Consider the following 22,365-nt stretch of genomic DNA (forward strand, 5'->3'; position numbering starts at 1 on the left):
TCTTGTAATAATCATGATTTGGTTTATAAAAGTATTCAGTATGATTATTGTAGACCTGATTTTGGTGTTTCAATTTTTTTTCCTCTAATGTTACTATGTAATCTCAAATTGATTGTCTTACCAGAAAAGTTTCTTCGATGACCTCTGACCTTAGAGGCATGACTCGGTGGCTCAACAATCTCACATCCTTTTTGATCTGAAATATAAGATGAAAACAGATATTTCTTTCCAGTAACACTTCTGCTGTGATACTCATCTAATTGTGTAAAATGTTATATTAGAATATAGTACTGTGTAAATTTCCTTACAAGAAGAACACACTTGGCAGTCTAGCCTGCATAATGCAGTTCAATTGCAGCTGTGTCGACTTCATGACATTACTGAAATATTTTCTATAATTCATTTACCCATCTATATAAATCATTTATGTTGTTTTTACTGAAAGAAAAGCCTCGGCAGCACAGCGAATTACATTTAATTGTGCAGGTGTATACTATCGTAAGAAACCCAACAGCGCTGCCAACCCGGACAAGAACATTTGATTTTTTAAAGCTGAAAATCAGTATTTTGGTGAGGAAATCAGTATTTTCAGAGAAATACCAGAGAACAACACATGAAACTGAACCTTTAGAAATCAGTATTTTGCATGAAACCATCAGTATTTCAGTACCAATTACTGAAAATCAGTACTAGTTGGAAGCTTTGGAAAAAAATTATGCAGTCCATACAATGGTGTCCATGTACAATTATCACCCAAAGTGATGTAAATAGAAAAGGTTCATATGAAAAGAATGGCTTTCTGAGCTATTTCAATATTATATGTAAAAGCTTCTTTCTATTGTACCAGGTCACAGGGTTAATTCCATTAACCAGTGATCAATGAATAGGCTACAATACTAAAAGCTAGAAAGCCTTTTGATTGCCAAGATCATGTGACCTGGAACTCACACCATCAATGAATAGGTTACAATACTAAAAGCTAAAAAGCCTTTTGATTGCCAAGATCATGTGACCTGGAACTCACACCAATTAACGAGCAAGAGTTGATTACCATTATGTCAAAATTTCATGAAATAGACCCTACAATTGATTAAGTTATGATGACACTTCAAACACTTAACCCTGGTTAAGATTTACTGTTGATGACCAAGCTGCTGTCATCGGGAAATCACTGCCGATGTGTTGCTTCTGCTATGCAAGCGAGACAAAATGCTTGAAATGGGAGGATGTCAGAGCCTGAAATCAGGCAACTGCTTATGCCTGAAGACTGTTATATCTGGGCTCCGTCTTACAAAGAGTTACGATTGATCCAATGAAGTATATGGAAATCCATTAATGTCATAATTTTTTCTATCGGCAATTTCCACAATGTCCTTTTAAAACAAAGAGAAGCATACTGAATTGTCAAGAAAACAGTGAATATAGGAATATACATCATATCTAGAAAATATTTTGAACAAACATGTTTTCAAAATGTTGACATTGCTGGCTTTCCACAGTTGTGATGACCAGATTAATCGCAATTCTACATAAAACGGGACCTTGTACTCAGGCATACTCACCTATCTGGATATGTTGATCTTTGCATCCTGCTAGTATGTCTTGGATCCACTTGTGTTCATTGACGATACACTCCCAGGCTGGATCTCCTGGACCACCTAGCTCTACCAGGTACCTGACAAGACAATCATATGCCATTGATGCCAAAGTCAGAGAACTTCAAGGATATGTAACTTTCAGGAATTGTTTGAAATGCACAATGAAACAGACAAACTTGTTATCAATTGTAAGCCAGCAATTAAGTCATATCAGGGAATAATTTTGCTTTACAAATTTGAATAGCATTTTTGGTCATGAGAATTAAGCTCTCAACTAAGTTATGTACAGTCCTTTTTAAAAATATGCTCTACAAAAGACTTCATGCGTAGCAATCTATCAAAAATGTGGAGCAAATTGCGATGCGATATCAGGAAAATGATTCCCTGCATATGTTACAATAACAGCAATTAAATGTATATAAATGCTAAGTTTTTTCTAGGGGAGTTCAGAGAAGTATCAGAAATCTCAAAAATTGAAATCCGCAGCATTTTTGTATAAACTTGGGAAAAAAAACAAAGAGCTAGCTATTGACTTGATTACATCATCTGATTTGGAGTATGTTGATGACTTTGGATGCAATGAACATAGTCCATCGAGTTTTATACATGCATATAATCAATTAAATGTGGTCCACACGTTATAAAAACACCCAAGCCATTCATTCAACTGGGCGTTGTGGCGTGTGCCAGTAATCCGAGGGGGACTTTCCAAATTGATGCAGAGGTTTAGTGTGCTGATCAAATCTCTCTGGTTGTCCCAGATATAAATATTCACATCTGGTTAACACAAATCAATAATATTACAGGAACAGAATTTTCAAACTTCAAAAAGTTGTGCTATCCACAATACAGAAAGAAGTTACATGTGAAAGACAATATTACCTTATGAGCCTCTTCTGTTCGTCTAAAGGTGTTGGAAGTTCCATGAGTTTTTCATGCAGCTGGACCTGTAATTCACGTATCCTATTCTCAACTTCATCATACACTGTCAAACAAAGAGTAAACAGTTCATTGAAGATGATGTATATATCATTGCAAAGTATTTATCAAGGATTAAATGGTATGTCGCTGTATAGGTTTGATTAATTGGCATGACATCCTTTGTTATAATGATACATGTATGTAGTCTTCAAAACTGTACTTTCAATAGTGAATGGGTATGAGAAGATTTCAGACAATTATAATTACTTATTATATATATTATATTATATATAATAGCATAATATATTATATTATATCATATCATATCATATCATATCATATCATATCATATCATATCATATCATATCATATCATATCATATCATATCATATCATATCATATCATATCATATCATATCATATCATATATCATATCATATATCATATCATATCATATCATATCATATCATATCATATCATATCATATCATATCATATCATATCATATCATATCATATCATATCATATCATATCATATCATATCATATCATATCATATCATATCATATCATATCATATCATATCATATCATATCATATTATATTATATATATCCATGGCCGTCAGCGCAGGAGATTATCTTTTGTGTTTAGGGGGGACGCAACAATAGATGTCCCCCCTATGAACAAAAGATAATCCCTTGCGCTGACGCCCATGTATATATCATATCTATACTTTAAACTGTTCATGTATGGGGTGTATCATAAAGCTGTTCATAAGTTATAAATTATTTCATGCACGACTCAAAATGGACAGAAATACAATACTGTAAGCATAAGACAAGTAATTTAAATAATGCAGAGGCCAACTATTATATGCAAAAGAATGCTAAATCAAATTATTAAATGGGTGATGAAAATAGATGATAGATCTTTAAAAAGTTGTTCTGCATATAATAGCATCAGCACAAAATATACTTCATAATGTGGCTTGTGTATGAACAATATTTCAGCTCTATAATAACGACTCCATGACCATGATACAAACCTTTCTTGAAAGTTGATACCTGTGTATTAGAGAATAGCTGTCGAGCTCTCTCATAATCATTGATAACAACTTCATAGTCTCCCTGCATTACAAAAAATATATCAAACCGAAAGGGGTTATCGAGATGAAATTAAATTAAAGGAAATACTTTCAAATTGGTATAACCTATATTCTCAAGAAATCAACACAAGAACACCCATGCACATATAAGTTAAGTTCTAATAGGAACTGGATCCGGTTTTTAATGAAAACTGGGTTAATGATATAGGCACATTGTTTCTTAACCATTATAAGAAAGAAGTATCTGCCTAGATTAAAAAAAAAGAATTATGAAAAAAATGAATCTTTCAACATCACTTACCAAAAAGGCCTAGTACAAAGTCTAACAAACAAATGTTTTTACTCTTCTTCTGTTCAGAAAATTGATTTTTACTTTAAATGAATTATGAATAAGCCATAACTGTATTTTATATCATGAATTACTAAACAGTGGACTGGTATTGACAAGCTAAGGTATTCATACTAGGAAGTGGATTTAATACCATATATATATCAATTATTGTTGGTTAATCATTCCTACCTTCTTGATGTTTCTCTCAATTGTGATTGGAAGATGAAAGAGAAACTTGAATCTATTGAGAACGTTGAGGGCATTCCTGGTGGAGTCTGCTCGGTCTTTACGATGTAACACACTCTGGAATATCTTCTGAGCGTTCTCATTGCCCTCTGAATAGGGAAAAGGAAAAGTAATAATTCATCTGCATAATTATGTATTCTCATTTTTTACAGTGAGCTGTACTATAAACAGAAGAGCAACCAGGGCTCCGTCTTACAAAGAGTTACGATTAATCCAATCAATTGTAACTCTATGGAAATCCATCAGTGTCATAATTTTTTCTTTAGGAAATTTGCAAAATGTCCTTTGTAAACAAAGGCGAACACACCAAATTGTCAAGAAAACAATGAATTTATGAATATACATAATATCTAGAAAACATTTTGAACTAAAATGCATTTTAGATGTGGGTGTTGCTGGCTTTCCATAGTTGAGGTTGATCGGATCAATCACAACTCCTTGTAAGACAAGGCCCAGAACAATACAGCCCAGGAATCACAAATGTGACCAGCCACCCCAAAATGTCACCAAAAATGAATTTTGATCGTTTTATTGAGTTTGAAACAGCACATCCTAAGCTTTTGAAATAATATATAACATGTCAAAATTCACCAGGAATAACCCACACATGTACTTGATTGAATGCAGAAGAAACTAAGTGTGAGCTTCCAAAAAATAAGGAGAAAACAACGTTTTAAAGTTGGGTCTCACTCAAGCATGAGATGAGCACACTGTGCAATCTTGGTGAAACTTTCAAGCAGTTCACGAAAACCTGTCTCAAAGAAGCTCTTGTATCTTGTGTTCTATTTAACTTTACCTCTTGACATTCTAGCAGTGTGAAGAAGAAGAATTACTCTTTCAGATAAGCTATTCATTTTAATTTTCACCTATTGAAGGCAAAATTACTATTTTGGCTATTTACAGAGGACCTTTCCTGGCGACTTATTCAGGGTTCCCAGCTTTTCAAGAAAACAAAATTCCCTGATTTTTCCCTGATGAAGTTTAAAAATTCCCTGATAATTATTTAAACCCAATTCGAGTTTCGCATGTTTTCTAAGTTGTTGCAGTGACTTACATGTATTTTCGGTATAAAAACAATAATGTAATACAAATTAGCACCACCATAACCAGTCATTCAATGGATGTTGTTTTGATATGCAACAAAATATAACAGAGTCTGATTGACTACCGTGCTTTCGACTTTTGGGCTGATAAAAATTCCCTGATTTTTCCCTTATTTGAGGCATTTTTCCCTGATTTGAGGAATTTTTAAATCAAATTCCCTGATTTTTCCTTGACTGGAAAAAAGTAAAATAATTTTCCCTGATTTCCCTGATGGGCTGGGAACCCTGTTATTGTTGCTTTGGGGGTGGCTGGTCACAAATATGTAATTGTGTTATATGGATTAAATAAGAGATTGCAGTTTCTCACATTCCACTTAAAAACATGCAATCAACAAGGTATTTCTATTTAATCAACATACATATCAAGTATCAACATTTCTTAATTTCACTGTGTAATCCAATTAAAATCCATCAGTTATGATCGCCAGCAGAAAATCAATAGTTTTACATCACAAAAGTTTTACAACACAGGTCTTAATCCATACAAAATGGGATCATTTGGATTACACTGGCCAATACCTATTTTTTTTAAAGAACAATTCATACATTTTCAAAACCACCTTTGTGAATTTGGGCCAAAGAGGCTCTCAATCTTTTTGAGGTAAATAAGAGAAAAAGCTTTAGCACAAACAAACTCACTGATAAGCAAGTCCTCAATCTTCTGCAGAGTGACAGTCTTCTCTTGGCCGCCATCTCCCTCTCCATTCATCTCCATCTCATCTTCTTCCTTCCCTTCATCTCCTCCGTCTACCTCGATAGATTCCTCCCCGGGGGATGCTTTCAACCGATCGCCGATGTTCTCATGCCTACACAGGTCTCCATGAATAGCTGATTTTTAGAGAAAAAATAATAATTTGTCAGTATGGTATTGACATCTTGAATACTCTTTCACTTTCTTTAAAATGACTTTTGGTTTCTAATACTAGTAAGTGCAGAAAATAGACTGGTTTAAACACAGACTCTGGTCCAAACCACCAACAACAATGTGCTATTAAACAACATGACTGAGAAATATTTTGTATTTAAAGCATCAACTGTACAAAATTATCAAATGGAAAAAATGAAAGTTGACTTTGTAAATCATTGTATCCAACTGCATTTTTACTCTTTGACTTGTCACATTAGGAGTACACTGTCTTGTGATTGTTTTGCACTGTGCAAAATTGTGCCCATGGCCCCGTGCATACGTCAAAAATGTGACATAAGTGAATAGTGTACCCTATTTATGACTGCTATGTAAACTGAAATAGGTTGAAAGATAGAGTAATTTACAGAATACCACCTATACTCAGGAATACTTTCAATCAAGGTCCTTTACAACTTTAATACTAAAAGCAAGGAAAAGATAAACAAAAACATTATTTTGTGTATGCATCAGATAAAATACAAAGATTACCCAAAAATTTGAGTTTAGGAAATAACATTTCTTACTTGCTAGAATGTCCTGACAATTCATGAATGTGCCCAGGTTTGATTTGATGAATGTCTGTGGTCCTTCAGTCTTCAGACCCGATGACTGTCTCTTCAAATGCTCCAAACCTTTCTTAAGATCTCCAAAGCTAGAAAGAAACAAACAAAAATAATCATGATGTAGGCTACACTGCACTCTGAAACTATCATTCTATGTTAGGAAAATACCCATCTATGTGACCAGAGTTAGACTAAGAGGCAATTACATAACAAGACAAGGGCCCAGTCAGTTAAGAACAGTTGCGATTGATCCAATCAACCACCACTATGGAAAGCCAGCAATGTCAACATCTAAAATCCATGTTTGTTCAAAATATTTTCTAGATACGATGTATGTGTTTATACATCTATCGTTTTCTTGAAAATTCAGTGTGCTTCTCTTTGTTTACAAAGGACATTGTGCAAATTTCCCGTGCAAAAAATTATGACATTGATGGATTTCCATATAGCTGAGGTTGATCAGATCAATCGCAACTCTTTGTAAGATGGGGCCCTGATAGCACTTAGAGTTCATTTTAATATTTCCTATGTATCAGTTCTAAGGATAATCTTTGACAGGAATAGTGGAGGATGAGGAAGGAGGTAAGAACGATGAGGAAAACATTGCAGAAATTAGTTTTCTTGGTGACAAATGAAACAATAATCCATGGAATTCAATGAAATTTGTTCGCTTGCCAAACACCGTAAAATTTACTATATCTTCAGAAATATAAATACTACCATGATGAATTTGGTATCAAATGAAAGAGTGTATCAAGCTCTTTCAAATAATGGGGATGCCATAGGAATTAAAGTATATTTAAGGTGGAATTTTCTTCGAAGAAAAAAAAGTAATATTCATACCAAAACTACTGAACAAAAAAGTGTAATCTTAAATGTTTGTGTTGAAAAGTAACTAGCACAAATATGAAATGTTTTTGTCAAGTTTTTATTCTTAATTTGTCTAAAATATGAAGATTGTTCACAGAAAATAACACCTAAATATTTTTCAGCTCCGATGACAAAGCAATGTGATGAAGGGGCATGACATACTGATTTGTTTGATATCAAATTCGTCATGATAGCACAAATATTTTATAAGATACAGCAAATTTTATGATGTTTGGCAAGTGTCAACTTTTCTTTGAATTTCCTGGGTGTATGTAAACTTCTGGCCTCAACTGGATGTCTTCTCACTGACGGAAACTAGGGCCCCATAAAGCTTTGCCCCTGATCGTAAGGCAAATTTACAAAGCTTAAAGCAGATATGAACCAATAGCGCCATCTCGAGTCCTCAACTACTCATACCTGGCCAGTTTCCTGACCCATAATGCTAGTGTAGTCTAGTAATATAGACCCACTTGAATGATAACATGCTAATTAACTACTCAATACATTTATACCGGAATAATTATGTTACCAAATAGCAAAACAATTACTTTTCCTCTCAAAACATTTTAGTTTCTCTAAACAAATACAATTATAGTTCAATTCTCTGTAGTATTAGTAGATATCTGAAAACGTATATTTTAAGACTATGTATTTATAACACACAGTCAATGAGAGACCACACACAGTTCACTCCTCCTTTAAATTCATTGAATATCGCATGAAATCATTCTCACAAGACACCTGCACGATAATTGCTAAGCTCTGTGGTACAAGCCACTGATTATCACTAAAGTCCAGTATTTTAGTTGAAAATATCTCTCTTCTGTACTTGTCCATTTGGTTTAAAAGTCCAAAATGTTTTAAATAGTAAGATCCTAATGACAGCTGAATTTATCAGTCAAAATTATATGATGAATTGTAGTTGATCAATTCTGAATAATTTCAAACATTTTACATACACATATACTATCACTTAAAATTATAATTTTGATACTTTGGTATTCTTGTGATATTGTATTTGGAATTATATATTTGTTATACACACAGTAATTTATTTCAATACGTACCTGGTACTACTGTGACTTTCAATGAGATATAGAGCAGGCTCAAAGTTCCTGTGTGCTAAGTTGCTACTCCCTGGATTAATACAAATTAGTTTTTAAGAGAGACAAAAATTTATTTAGAAGAAAAGCTTAGACGTGAGCCAGTAAGCTTTCTGTTCTGTCACAACCAACTGAAATCTTTCATGGTATTCAGACTACAGGGTCAAAACAGAGTCATATTTACAACAACAACAATAAACAAAAGCAACAGAATGTTTACTGAATGTTTTTATGTGGTAAATCTTCATTAGCTATTTCCTTTTACCAGAAAACCAAAAGCCTGAGAAATCTTTCATCTCTATTATTGTTTAAACTTCTCGTAACCTAAGTGTATATGAACTCAATATAACATGTACAAATGAAACATCACCTATTCTACTTAATCAAATTTGAAGTAACCATCACTGCATCAAAATCATATCTTTTCGCTGATTAACTACAAACAAACACTTTAAGACTGATTCAAGCCATTACTTATACATATGGGTCTGTTTTTAGGATGAATTACATTGTCATAAGATAAGTCATCAGTTCAACAATAAATAACATACCTTTAGGAAACATTTGGTGAGCTTCTTCATCAGAAAGTTGCCTGGTTCAAATAATTAAAACAACATGCATCGATGTCAGTTATGAATAAAAGGATAACATCAATGTGCAAATGTGATCATCATGCCACACTTAGAAAAACTTTAAAGAAATTTAGGGATACCCAATCACTCTATCCCTAAAAATGTTCCATCAAAAGTAAATAAATTCAAATAATTGCGTATGAACAAAAGGTAAAATAGTTTCTACAAGCACACCAATGCGAAAAAGGTAGAAAATTACAGGTATATCAGTATATATTACTTTAATGAGTAGAAAAATATCATTTAAGCTCAAACATAGTCACATTGGACCTGTCTAACACCTGTACAATTAAATGTGAAAATTCAATTGGTTAAATAGAATACCTAATCCAACAACTATCCAATATTATTTTTCTCTGTTATATATCTTTTGTATGTAAATAATGTTAGTTTTTGTTAAATTGTTATGTAGGCATTGTTTATATTTTACAGAGTATATTTAGCAGACACACGATTGTTCATTCTTAACTAACAAGTTAAGAAACACATGTTTTATCTGCCTAAACTACAAGGGGCCAGAATTGACTAGCATTCAGCATTCATGCTATTTTCTGGTTCCTACTATCCTTGCTTTTCTAGGAATTTCATAATTGATTGGCTGTAAAATGGTTATTATCATTGCATTGGATAAATATATTCATTCATTCATTCATTACTAGTTCTCTCTTGCAGATTGAAAGATTGAAGAAGAGTGTGCTTACGGAGTGTGTTCCATGGGTAGACCCAGAGGATCTTCTCTTCCTGATTGAAGGGGTGATGATGGTCGACTTATGCTGTTTAGTCTTCTCTCAAACAATGATGATTCATCAACCCAAATGGCTGAATCTTGAAGGGGATCTGAAGAGGGAACAGAGTCAGGAAAAACAGAATTATCATAAGTAAACACGAAAAGTCAATTAATCATCCTTCTTTAAATTTCCTCTTCAATTCCTTCTGAAGAAATCAACAAAGAGCCAGATATACTGTATACAATCTGTTACAAACTTGACCCATTCCCCAAACCAAAAACATCTTCCCATTATCAGAGCCCAAGTATCTCAGTAGGACCAATTATGATGGCAGTTAATAATACAATGCCATATTTGATTTTTCTTTCTACTGTTCAGGTGGGTGTTTCATAAAGCTGTTTGTTAGAGTGACCTTAAGAACGACTGGTGAACATTTCTTACACGCTAAGTAATCACCAATGAACATATAATTTACCACAAGAAAGGATCACCAGTCGTTCTTAAAGTCGCTCTTAACATACTAACAGCTTTATGAAACGGCCCCTGCTCAGACAAAGCATAGTTAGTCATTACATGAATATGACAATGGGTAAATTTCCAATCTCTGACTTACTTGGTAAGAATTGGAGTCCTCTGAACTTGACCGTGGAAGTGCCGATGCCTCCGGACTTGGTGGATACTATGACATCACCAGGGCCTTTACAATTGGTTGTTCTACAGATAATCTTACTGGGTGAGATCCATTCGGCTAGGAGTGTGATGTTGACTCCACATACTATGATACCTGAAAAAGATCACACCAAATACACACATGATAATGAATGCATAAACTGAAAATGATAATATCTCCATTAGGCACTGAACTATAAAGCAGGCCAGTAATGAATGTGGTCCTTAACAATAAGCTGTCCCAACATTTGATTTTTCTACATGCAAGTCTATGAGATTCACTAGACTAGAAAAATAACATTGACTCGGCAAACAGTATATTGGCAGATCCATAAACATGAGAAAGGTTGAACAACAATGCTAGTCCCCTGATGTAATGTCTTAATTCAATTAACACTCATATTCTAATTTTGTAAATAATTATACACCAGAGGTGACTGAATGGAAGATTCAACTATAAATTAAAACTTTAAAAAAATCATCTAAATGTAAATGCCAATTGAGCCAACAATCTCAAACAGCATCCATTAAAATGACCACCCAAATATATGTTTTAAAAAAGAGATATATATATGTGCCAAATAATAACAATATAGAATTACAGAGCACAGATACTATTCAACAAAATATTCTGGAAAAAATGTTTAAATGCTGAGATATTTGCAAAATAAGCATGGCAATCCAACCAGATTTCAATTCTTTTTTTTCCAAGCAATGAAAATACACTGTCCCACATGTGCTTATCTGTGTTAGCAATCTCCAGTGTAATAATTTTTCAGCTTAGATTTCACAGAGTTAGGTTTACATAACTGAACCTGGTGGGTGTTTCATAAAGCTGATCACAAGTTAAAAGCGACTTTAAAAGAATGACTGGTGAAACTTACTTATGCGTGATATAATAATTGCCAACAAACATTTAATGGTGAATATAATTTACCACAAAAAAAGGTTCATCAGTCGTTCTTAAGGTCACTCTTAACTTAGGAACCGCTTTATAAAACGGCCCCCTGATTTAGATCTACAATGATAGGCCTACATGGTGAAAATTAACTTCCATTTTAAAGGCTTTCTCATGAATTCCTTGTTTGCTGCAACTTTATTCCTTCAGCTTTGAACACGTTTACAATCATAACTAAACTTTATATAAAAAAAAAACATTGCTTAACACTCATACTAGTTTTTTAACCATGAAATTCTCCTAAAAAAAGCATGCTTGAAAAAATTGCAGAGTTGGTGGTGATGCTTATTGAACAATTGAGAATTCTGTTGGCGATAAGACCTACCAGTACTTTTTAAACAAGCCCCAATCCAAATGTTCTATTATCCCTGATCAGGTCAGGGCAAATATTTGTTTATAATGAAGGAATGAACTCACTGAAGACGTCCTTTTCATTGATCCCTAGGTTTTCACCTCTGATGGTGAGTTTGGTTCCTGGTGGGCCCTCCTTGGGGGACAGTCCTGTCACCTTAGGAGGGTCTCGAAACTTCCTGGACTGCATCCTTCTCACTGCCTACAGCAAACTGTATAAAGAAAAGCAAATACACTTCTTCTAAAGCAGGAGTTTAAGTTAACTGCTTGTCTGTGGCTTACTGGTGGGCTATGAATGTTCTCAGGTGGAGACTGAATGCAGTCATGAACTGTATTTCATGATATTTATCGGTCGATGCAAGTATTTTACGATTCATGATATTTATCGGGCGATGCAAGTATTTTTAAAAATTAAAGTTGGCACTGCTCATGATATTGTTGCCCTCTATACGCCTCTTTGTAGCTAGGCTACGCGATAACAAAGACAGCAAGATGGCAATAACAGACTGTAAGTAAATGCCTCTCTACTTAAATTATTTTCTATTATTTCTGTTTAATTTGATCAAAATATGTCTATTTAGTGCCAAATGCTTACATAATGTATTTTAGCCCATTTACATAAGTTTGGGCTCAAAACCTTAAAGAAAACAACTATTTTGGAGCAACATTATTGTCATGATTGTTGCCCAATTCATCGGTATGTGTAAAGCAATGGCATGCCGTCCCAGGCTCTGTGAGAGTAAGCCTACGTCAATAAATGACTTTTACTCTCCAGGAACCACCAGGCTACCCCCCCCCCCCCCCCCCCGGCGAAATACAGTTGTTCCTGATCGTGATATTCTGAAAAGCAGTGGGTATATTGACCATGAATTTCTTGAAATGTGATTGAGAGTCTTGCTATTATGCTATAACATTTACAAACAATCACTGGTGGGGAAATTCTCTCAAAGACAAAGTCAAAAAAAAAAATTAAATCAAACTCGGCCGGTGCGAAAGTCGAAACTGCATTTAGGCCTACTGGCGCCCCCAAATCAGAAACCAAATTAAAAAATAAAAAGAAATACAAGGCAAGGGATTGTTACACAGTAAATATTCAGGTCTAGTAAATTACAGTTATAGAATTCATCACAGGTTGAGGTACAAATTAAAGGTCATCAGATCAAGATAATGGTTGGTAAACAGCCCGTGGCAAATTTGAAAAGTCATTCCTATCATAGACGTACGTAATTTCTTATGCACACATGCCAATATAAAATATCACGATTCCTTGATACATGTATTCGAATAGCACATAAGCGATATCACTAACGCGACATAAGCCAGCTACCGCTATCTGTGCGAGTCTCGCTTCGCAGAGTCGAACTCGAACTTTCGAAGGAGACAAACTGTCAATGACTGTTGTACATAAGCATGGATACATGAAATTAATAAAGAATGAGTACTAAAAGACTATACAAACAATAGAGACTATGTAGGCCATCGACAAAATCACTTACAATATGAACTATGATTGTCCGCCTTTGAACTGTACTCGGCCCTTTTCCCCGGAAGTACCGTACCGTAGGGTAATGTTGTCGTTGTTTGCGTTTTGTTTAGCTAGCTAGCTAGCTGCGAGCAGTGGGGGGGGGGGGGGGGGGGGGGGGCCGGGGGGTCGATAGCAATAATTATGATGATGTCCAAAAACCTTGTAAAAGTAGTTATAACATCACGGGCCATGTATAGGCCTACGTATGCATATACTAATGTGTACATTATATAAAACCAATGGTGGGTGTTTCATAAAGCTGTTCGTAAGTTAAAGGGATGGGCCGGGCTGAAAATACATAGAGTAGAATTCACTGAGCAAAATGCCGAAAATTTCATCAAAATCGGATAACAAATAATAAAGTTATTGAAGTTTAAAGTTTAGCAATATTTTGTGAAACAGTCGTCATGAATGTTCATTAGGTGGGCTAATGATGTCACATCCCCACTTTCCATTTTTCTTATGTTATAACATAAAATCATATTTTTTCCATTATTTCATACTTGTGTGAATAATATGTCTCCCTTATAATCAAATAAGTTGCAGCAATAAATATCTAATGCACTAAATCAGTTCTCAATCCAATTTTTCTAGTTCTTGGAGGAAAAAATTTGAATAAACCTAATTTCATATAATAAAATACAAAAGAACAAGTGGAGATGTGACATCATCAGCCCCATCAGCCCACCTAATGAATATTCATGACGACTGTTTTTACAAAATATTAAACTTTCAGATTCAATAACTTTGTTATTTGTTATCCGATTTTGATGAAATTTTCGGCATTTTGCTCATTATTTATTAAGCTATAAATACTTTCAGCCCGGACCATTCCTTTAAGAAGAGTGACTTTACGCATGACTGGTGAACCTTTCTTTTGCTCTTAATAATCACCAGTGAACATCTAATGGTGAATATCATTTGCCATAAGCAGGGGCTGCGGAAGCGGGGGGGGGGGCTGGGGGGGGGCTTCAGCCCCTCCCCCCCCCCCCCACTTTTTTCAAAAACCGTGTACAAAAACATAAAAATGACCATAGGATTGTGAGTTTTTGCATGGTCAGCCTCCCCCCCCCCCACTTTTGGCTCAGCCCCCCCCCCCTCACTTTGAAAACCGTTCCGCGGCCCCTGATAAAAAAGGATCACCAGTCGTTCTTAAAGTCGCTCTTAACTTACGAACAGCTTTATGAACCCTAGATTTGTTAGGATATTATAACGAAATGATGTACAGCAAATGCGTGCGCGCGAGGCGAGCGAGCAAATTTTCATATAGTTGGAATAATGATGAAATCGTATTTCATGGGATGTGTAATTATGGTAGAAATGCAGCGAGTGGGCGTATATATGGGCGTGCCTTGAAAAGTTGCTACAGTCGTTTAAAGCAGAGGCGTCGATCATGGGGGGGCAGGGGGGGCAACCGCCCCACCAATGAAAATATTGGGGGGGGGCAAACATATCGTTTTGCCCCCCCCCCCCCCCAATAATTCCGCATGTGCAAAAAATAAAATAAGATTGTAATGTTACACAGAAATCAGCAAGCGAGATTGAGATACACAACTCGTTCTTCATCTAGAATCGTGCTCAAAATGTCCGGTTTTCAGATTAGAATGTAAAAAAATTTCAGCTCGCGCTTCGCGCTCGCATCATTTCTGTAGCAAAACCCATACTTTTCATGATTGAATAGGTGAATAGAATGTCCAGTTTTCAGTTCTATCCCTCAAAAGAACTCCCACTTCGATTTGCAATAATCTTTTGTTGGATATATTTCTTGTTCTTTATTAAAAACTCTTTTTTTTTAGATCAAAATTTTCAGCTCGCGCTTCGTGCTCGCATCTATTATTTTTTAAATTTTTTAAAATTTAATTTGTTGGTGAGATGTGTGTGTGTGTGTGTATATATATATATATAATCTATATATATATATACATATAGGCATATGTGTGTGTGTGTGTGTGTTTGAGTCCAGTTTGTTTTGTGTGATCGAGCGCCTTTGGAAAGTTGATTCATGATTTTGCCCCCCCCCCCCCCCAATCTGAAAAATGGATCGACGCCCCTGGTTTAAAGTGATGCGCATACAGTATAAATAGGATATATTATAAAGGTAAATTACCGGTATCAATGAATATGGAGAAGAAAAGGAAAGAGAAATATAAATAGCAAATAAGTATTAACAGTCCATCTTTTTTCAATGAAAATCCATTTGCTCACTGGTTAAAGATGAGATGAGAATGAAAAAGGGAATTATTATTATCGGGAATAAGGGTGCTTTTATGACATGATTTTAGGTCATCACAGACCACAGTATAAACTTCCAAAAAGGTGGTAATAGCACAGTGGTGCAAATATAAAGAAATAAATTGCGGAAAGGAAAGATTTTGAATAATCTTTAAGATTATATTGTGAGGTGATGCAATATTTGAAACATTTATTAGATTGTTATGGAATTAATGTGATATATAGTCTAATTATAAACGGATGAAATTGTAAAGTGTGTGGGAAATATTGCTGTCCCTTTTCTTGCCTCTGTGTTTTATAAACGGCATTGATTTGGTCAATGTCATCAGAAACTCATTTCAGTATAGAGCATATACCTATATTTTTGTACTTTATTTATCCCCCACTTCCACAAAGATGCTAGGATAGATTGACGCCCCCATTCACGCCAGTGAATTCAAATTAAAGGATGTTTTGATTGTTTTTTTTGAGCGGAGCGACCGCGCGAGAATTTTGGACTATATTTGAATGCAAACTTGGGCAAATTTATATAAGCACTTAAAGATGATTCCACGCATTAACAGTAAAATTAATCATTTGATGATTAAAAAAATATAGTTTTTGTCAGTCTTGAAAAGTGTGTGTGTGTAGGGTGGGGTGATTGTACATGCCATCCCCCTTCTCCGAACTGGGGGAGTATATCCCCACCCCCACCCCGGATTTACGCCCGTGGGTGTGATAGGCCTAATGATAGACTGAAAAAATCCGCTGTTTCGCAGGAGTTTTAAAACACTTTCTGATTTTTTTTGTCTTCCTGCTAGGAGGTGATGCCGGCGAGCCAGACGAAGTCTCAGTGGAGCATATCCCTGATGAAAGAATTAAATAGAATGACTATTCGGTCTAGCTTAATGATGAAAAATTATAAACTTAATTTTAGAAAATAGACTTCAAACAAATTTTGCAACATTCACCATCGAATATTTTTGAACAGCCAAAGAGGTTATTTTTTCCCCAAGGTAAACCGTGTACAAAAAAAAATAACCATCTGATTGTGATTTTTTTTTCACCCAGCTCCCCCCCCCCCCTCCCCCTTCCGCGGCCCCCAGTGGCGGACCCAGGATTTTCCAGAAGGGAAGGGTCACATTATAATGATTATACCTCGGAAAATTTTACAAGCAATAAAAACCAAAACAAAAACAAAACAAACAAGGTTTTCGATCACTAGACCAGCTAGGTTGCATTTTGTCCCACGTAAAATTTGACAAGAAAAAAGTCATCTCTTGCGTATGAACGCCATATTCCCATTAAAAATATTTGCTGTCACTCTCAAAATTGGGGGGGGGGGTACACTTGTGAAAGAACGACGTAATATTAAACAAATTAGGCTAGCTATGACTGTCAAAAAGGGGCACGGGCCGGAAGTGCATCCTGATCCACCACTGGCTAAAACTGTAGATTCAACTTCCATTTTTAGGGATTACAACTTGGCGTAAACCCTGACCGTATGTGTAAAATATTGCACAAATCAAGCGTGGGGGACCTATACATAACATAAAAACACGTACAATTAAACAAAAATCAATTCCAAGACCTGCTAGTAAAACTTAGCATGCTCGAGAACAGATAGTTTCATTGTCAATTGAATCAGATTTAAAGATTTCTAGAAAATATATCAAACCCCCTCAAACCCAAACACAATTACAAATCTGTCAATCGTTCACTCTTAGAAAGTGCTGCTGCGTGTCTCCCCCCCCCCCTATGAAATCCTAACGCAACCTCTGAGCATAAACAGAACGTGGGTTTAAATCAACAATAATATTAACAAATAAATTATTTTTCTCTCTACTCTAACCACACTGGGGATTATAAGAGCATATTAAAAGCTTGAATAGAGCTGTACTGGCTTATTAGCGGTTTATGTATAATCCAGTCCTCAATAACTATATGCGTTTAAATATACGACATATTCATTTCCTTTATCTTTAACAGTATCATCATGATCATTATTAATCAATACACCTTAGACGCAGTATAACGAAAGGAGTCCATCCATCATACTAATTTCTTTAGGAAGCATCAAAGTGGTGAGTACTTATGTTCCCTTTTATTCTTTTAATGACTGATGTGAATTTTCTGTTGAAAAATATGAATAAAAGGTTTATAGTGACAATACTTATAAGAGTTAAGGGGAGTTTGTCTTCTAAATAGTTTAGACTTATCGAAATTTCACCAAAAGTGAGCATCCTTAGCCGGTGAACTAAATTTTAAGCCTTAATTGCATGTGTTCTCATGAAAATATGCATGCCATCGGGGCCATCATATTGACTGGTAAATTTCATTTTATTTCATTGCATGGGGCTGCACCTATCTCAGGACAGAATAATCATTATAGTGTTTTTTACTTCATGGCGTTATGATCTTGCATGCCACACAGGTAAAAAAAGAGAAATAAATAAATAAACAGCCAGTTTGCTGGTACATTTTCATTCGGGTTTATTTTATATAAGGTCAGCCACTATGACTGATTAACCTAGACGTTTCCTAGGTAATTGGTTATATACCAGCTTGGCCTTTACCAGCAAAATGCTGTACTGCCGAGTTCCTATACGGGAGTTGCCATAAACAGAAACAGAAATATTTCGAGTTCACTATGGCCACAAATTATGATTTGATTATCAATAAATTCAAAGTAATGTTCTAAAAAGCTCAAAATATACAGAAGACTTGTCAGGTTGATAAGTTGTGTTCTATTATAAAAGTGAAAGTCATATTCTCTTAAAATAAAATACTTTAATTGGACACATTTTATTTTCTCTGAACAAATTGGAGGACATACAGGAAAATCATGTGGAGATGGATGCATCAGATGCCCCCATATTTCCATTGGAATCTACAAAACCCACCACTGTCACAACAAGCAACGCCAATGATAACATCAACGACAACGGCACAACCCTCAGCCCCTCCGACTCCTCTTCTACCACCGCAACCCCCACCTCCTCCCCCGCCACCGATTCCTTTGAAATTAGCAGCTGCAGATGGAGGTGACTCGGGTGAGAGTATTTTGATGTTTGAGGATTACCAGAAAATAATTCCCCACATCGTTCGTTTATGTATTTCACACATAGGATCAAATAGGTATTTAATGATTTATATTGGTTAATACATACAGATACATCCTGGGATGTAAAAAGCAAAGTTAATCAATTTGACCTTTTCTTTTATACCATAATGATTATCAAGATAATTATAGTGGAATGGCATTTTAAACACCACAAAAATGATCTTGGGGATGGGGATTGCTTCATGCTCATGATGCTGGTATATCATACTGACGGTGGTTGTGATGGTGAAAATGGCGATGGTCCAATGTTAGTGTAATTAGGTGGTGGGTTTTCATGGCGGTGTTTAGTGAAGATGATGTAGGCTTATAGATGATGATGATTATGATGATGGTGATGACGATGGTGGTGGTGCATGGTGGTGGTAATGATGATCGATGATGATGATGATGATGATGGATATGATGATGAAGGTCCAATCATGATGATGATGCTGATGCTGCTGATGATGATGATGACGATAATGCCTATATGATAATGATTGGGATGATGCTGACGAGGTGATGATAATGACGATGATGATGATGACGATAACGATCAATATTGACGAGGAGGATGAAGTTGCTGATGATGATGATGATGATCTTGATGATGATGATGATGATGTTGATGTTGTTGATGATGATGATGATGACGACGACGACAATGATGATGATCGATGATGTTCGTTGACGATAATTAAAGGCCTATGAAGACGTGGGTGTTCAATCATAGTAATTGAGTCAAAATAATAATTTCATTCGACAGAGGAGACGACTAGTATCTTCCAGCGACTGGAATTCATCATCTCGATATCTGTGATCTCTGCCGTGATCATCATCCTGGTCGTCATCGCTGTTGTCCTTGCCATCGTGGCACGGCGACGGAAGCTCGAGGCGGAGAGGCGCACCAAGAGACTGCAGATGAAGCGAGCTTCGTCTGCCCATCGTTCCTTTCACATGACATGCCTACACAATGATATGTACAGATTCAAACCAGATCCTGAAGAAATCAAATCCAATACAATATGATCTTTCATTCTGTTTTATTAATTTACTCATTAAAATTCTCGAATAGCCTTCTTAATATTAGGAATTTTCTTTCTTATGAAAAAAAACCCTATTCAGATCGCTTTTAGCAATTAAACAAAAAATAACCCTTGTTTCATGAATTCACTGTTTAATTTGACTTTAAACGATTTATTAATTTGGCCTAAAAACGTATTTATGATTATGTTTCCACACGTAGTATACTTTGCGGGATAAAATCCTTGATTACTGAAAATTAATGAGTGAGTTACATATAAGCGGAGTATTCGGATGTTATATTTTACACTGAGAAAACGAGAACTTTATAGCTTAAATTTCAAGTTTTTCGGGTGTAACGGAATTCAGAATACATATTTTGTCAATATACCCTTTCCACTGTACATGCCGGTACATAATCATTATCCCTTTTCATAGTTTTTGCATGTCCAACTTAAAGGGCTACTCCGTGCTGAAAATAACTATATCTAGAAAGTGTGAGCGAAATGCTGAAAATTTTATCAAAATTTGATAACAAATAACGAAGTTATTGATTAAAACCTTAAATTTTAGCAATATTTTGTGAAAACAGTTATGTACACGTCGTTATGAGTATTCATTAAGTTGGCTGATGATGTCACATCCCCCTTTCCTATTTTTCTCATGTTATTTCATGAAATCATAATTATCTTATTTTTTTATACAGTCATGTGTGAATATACGTCTCCCTTATAATGAAATAAGTTGTAGCAATGAATATCTAATGCATTAAATAAATTGTCAATTCATGTTTTAGTTCTTGGAGGATAAAAAAAATTTGCATAAACATAATTTCACATAATAAAATACAAAAAATAATTCATTTTCTGTGAACGCAAATAATGCTTCAATTATTTTCATTGTTGTCTATTGTTGTCTGTAATGACTGGTGATGAAAAATAAGATATATAATTGTATTTTTTCGTTAGGGCAGCAAAGCCACATATTTTGTAAAACTATATGACCACATGGAAAGACAATTGCAAAGAACTTCGGATTTGTTTATTGAATGTATCTCTCTCTTAGGTGATCCCTCCACTGTTTTGGAGATTCTCAGAAACGAATATATCAATTCCAGTCCGAAAAGTTAGGGATTCAACATCAGGTTGGAGCGGTGGTCATGGATTTTATGTGGATTATATGGGTTTTATCGTTTGTAAGGAAGTCATACAGGGGCGGCGGAATGTATTTTTTTTTTTTGGGGGGGGGGGCAAACCCCCAAAGGGCACTTGTATGTCAAAATGGGCATTTTGATGCAAACGGATATTTTCACCATGAGAGTATCATCTGCGTGAAGTACTGATGTAGCCTGTGTTTTGTAATAATCAAGTTGAGCAAAGCCTTTTGAAGTTATTTGGCATTGATAAAATATATATTTAGGCTTTTTTTTTTCCGCGAGCGACCGTAGCGAGCGAGCGGTTTTGATTTTTTTTTCAAATCTGAAGTTGTGAAACTCGTTTTTTTTGGTCAATTATGGCGCAAATTATTTACAAAGGGCATCCAAATGAGATATTGAATCGCGAGTTCAAACTTCTGGACATTTCATGTATGTGTAATAAAACCTGAAAATTAAACATTTCGAGCAGTTTTTCTTATATCATGGATGATGTGTATCTAACTAAAGCATTTATGCGAGCGCGAAGCGCGAGCTGAAAATTTTAATAAGTGACCAGAAAAGGAAGCCGGTAAAGACTGCATTTAGTAACTGGTGAATAGGACTAATATCTCACCAATTGAATAATGCGAGCGCGAAGCGCCAGCTGAAAATTTGTGATATTCCAACCTGAAAAATAGACATTCTAAGCACTTTTTAAAACCAAGAATAGAATGGATACCTTACTAAACAATAATTGATGCGAGCGCAAAACGCGAGCCAAAAATTTGTGATGATCCGATCTGAAAACTGGACATTCGATCTAAGCATTTTTGGTAAAAATTGACACTGATCATACGAGAAATGGCACTTAAAAAACGGGTTTTCCTCAGGTGAATGGGGCACAGTACACGTTCGTGAGGGGGCATTATTATTGCGTAAAAATTGCACTTTTTCTGTGCTTCAAAAAGTGTGGGGGCACTAAGCCCCCACCCGGATCGTCGCCCCTGACTCGAAGTGGAAATTAACAAATCCTAGTTTACCAATATGCAGATATGGGTCATACTTGATCTAGATAATACCCGAAAAGGTGCTTTTTGCCGTTTATTTTTTGTTTGTTTGTTTTTGTTCTTGCTTTACATGGTTATCCCTCAAATTTTTTCTGTCCCTGTTTTGCTACCCTCAACATGTTATCGGGAATGGAAGAATGTCATTTTGAAATTATCAAAATCATCATAGGCCGCCATCGTGGTTGCGAATCGAGCGAGTGGGTGGGGAATTACGTTCT

The 22,365-nt window shown here is 35.4% G+C and overlaps 2 protein-coding genes across 2 annotated transcripts in view; one reads left to right on the forward strand and one right to left on the reverse strand.

Annotated features, from left to right (window-relative positions):
• Positions 1-13,669, reverse strand: part of LOC129253981 (exocyst complex component 2-like) — a 31,043-nt gene extending 17,374 nt beyond the window's left edge. The window contains exons 1-13 of the mRNA XM_064115214.1: positions 13,580-13,669; positions 12,150-12,295; positions 10,719-10,889; positions 10,079-10,214; positions 9,297-9,337; positions 8,710-8,779; positions 6,734-6,861; positions 5,942-6,130; positions 4,143-4,288; positions 3,563-3,644; positions 2,481-2,583; positions 1,563-1,675; positions 122-196 (exon numbers count right to left, since the gene is read on the reverse strand). Of these exons, the coding sequence (XP_063971284.1) occupies positions 122-196; positions 1,563-1,675; positions 2,481-2,583; positions 3,563-3,644; positions 4,143-4,288; positions 5,942-6,130; positions 6,734-6,861; positions 8,710-8,779; positions 9,297-9,337; positions 10,079-10,214; positions 10,719-10,889; positions 12,150-12,273 (1,378 nt within the window). The 5' untranslated portion in view covers positions 12,274-12,295; positions 13,580-13,669. The remainder of the gene's footprint in view (positions 1-121; positions 197-1,562; positions 1,676-2,480; positions 2,584-3,562; positions 3,645-4,142; positions 4,289-5,941; positions 6,131-6,733; positions 6,862-8,709; positions 8,780-9,296; positions 9,338-10,078; positions 10,215-10,718; positions 10,890-12,149; positions 12,296-13,579) is intronic.
• A 4,143-nt stretch (positions 13,670-17,812) lies between these two features.
• On the forward strand, positions 17,813-19,951 carry LOC129270700 (uncharacterized). The gene is made up of 3 exons (XM_064115259.1): positions 17,813-17,903; positions 18,649-18,872; positions 19,689-19,951. Exons 2-3 carry the CDS (start codon positions 18,665-18,667, stop codon positions 19,949-19,951), a joined length of 471 nt encoding a protein of 156 aa, XP_063971329.1. The 5' UTR covers positions 17,813-17,903; positions 18,649-18,664.
• The last annotated feature ends 2,414 nt before the right edge of the window (positions 19,952-22,365 follow it).

Source organism: Lytechinus pictus, unplaced genomic scaffold (genome assembly GCF_037042905.1).
Source record: "Lytechinus pictus isolate F3 Inbred unplaced genomic scaffold, Lp3.0 scaffold_25, whole genome shotgun sequence".
NCBI lineage: Eukaryota > Metazoa > Echinodermata > Echinoidea > Temnopleuroida > Toxopneustidae > Lytechinus > Lytechinus pictus.

Bases quoted from the DNA above. Each gene is read 5' to 3' on its own strand.
- LOC129270700 (XM_064115259.1), top strand. From the start codon at position 18,665: ATGTGGAGATGGATGCATCAGATGCCCCCATATTTCCATTGGAATCTA. The intron at 18,873-19,688 runs GTGAGAGTATTT...TTCATTCGACAG, and splicing joins TGCAGATGGAGGTGACTCGG to AGGAGACGACTAGTATCTTC.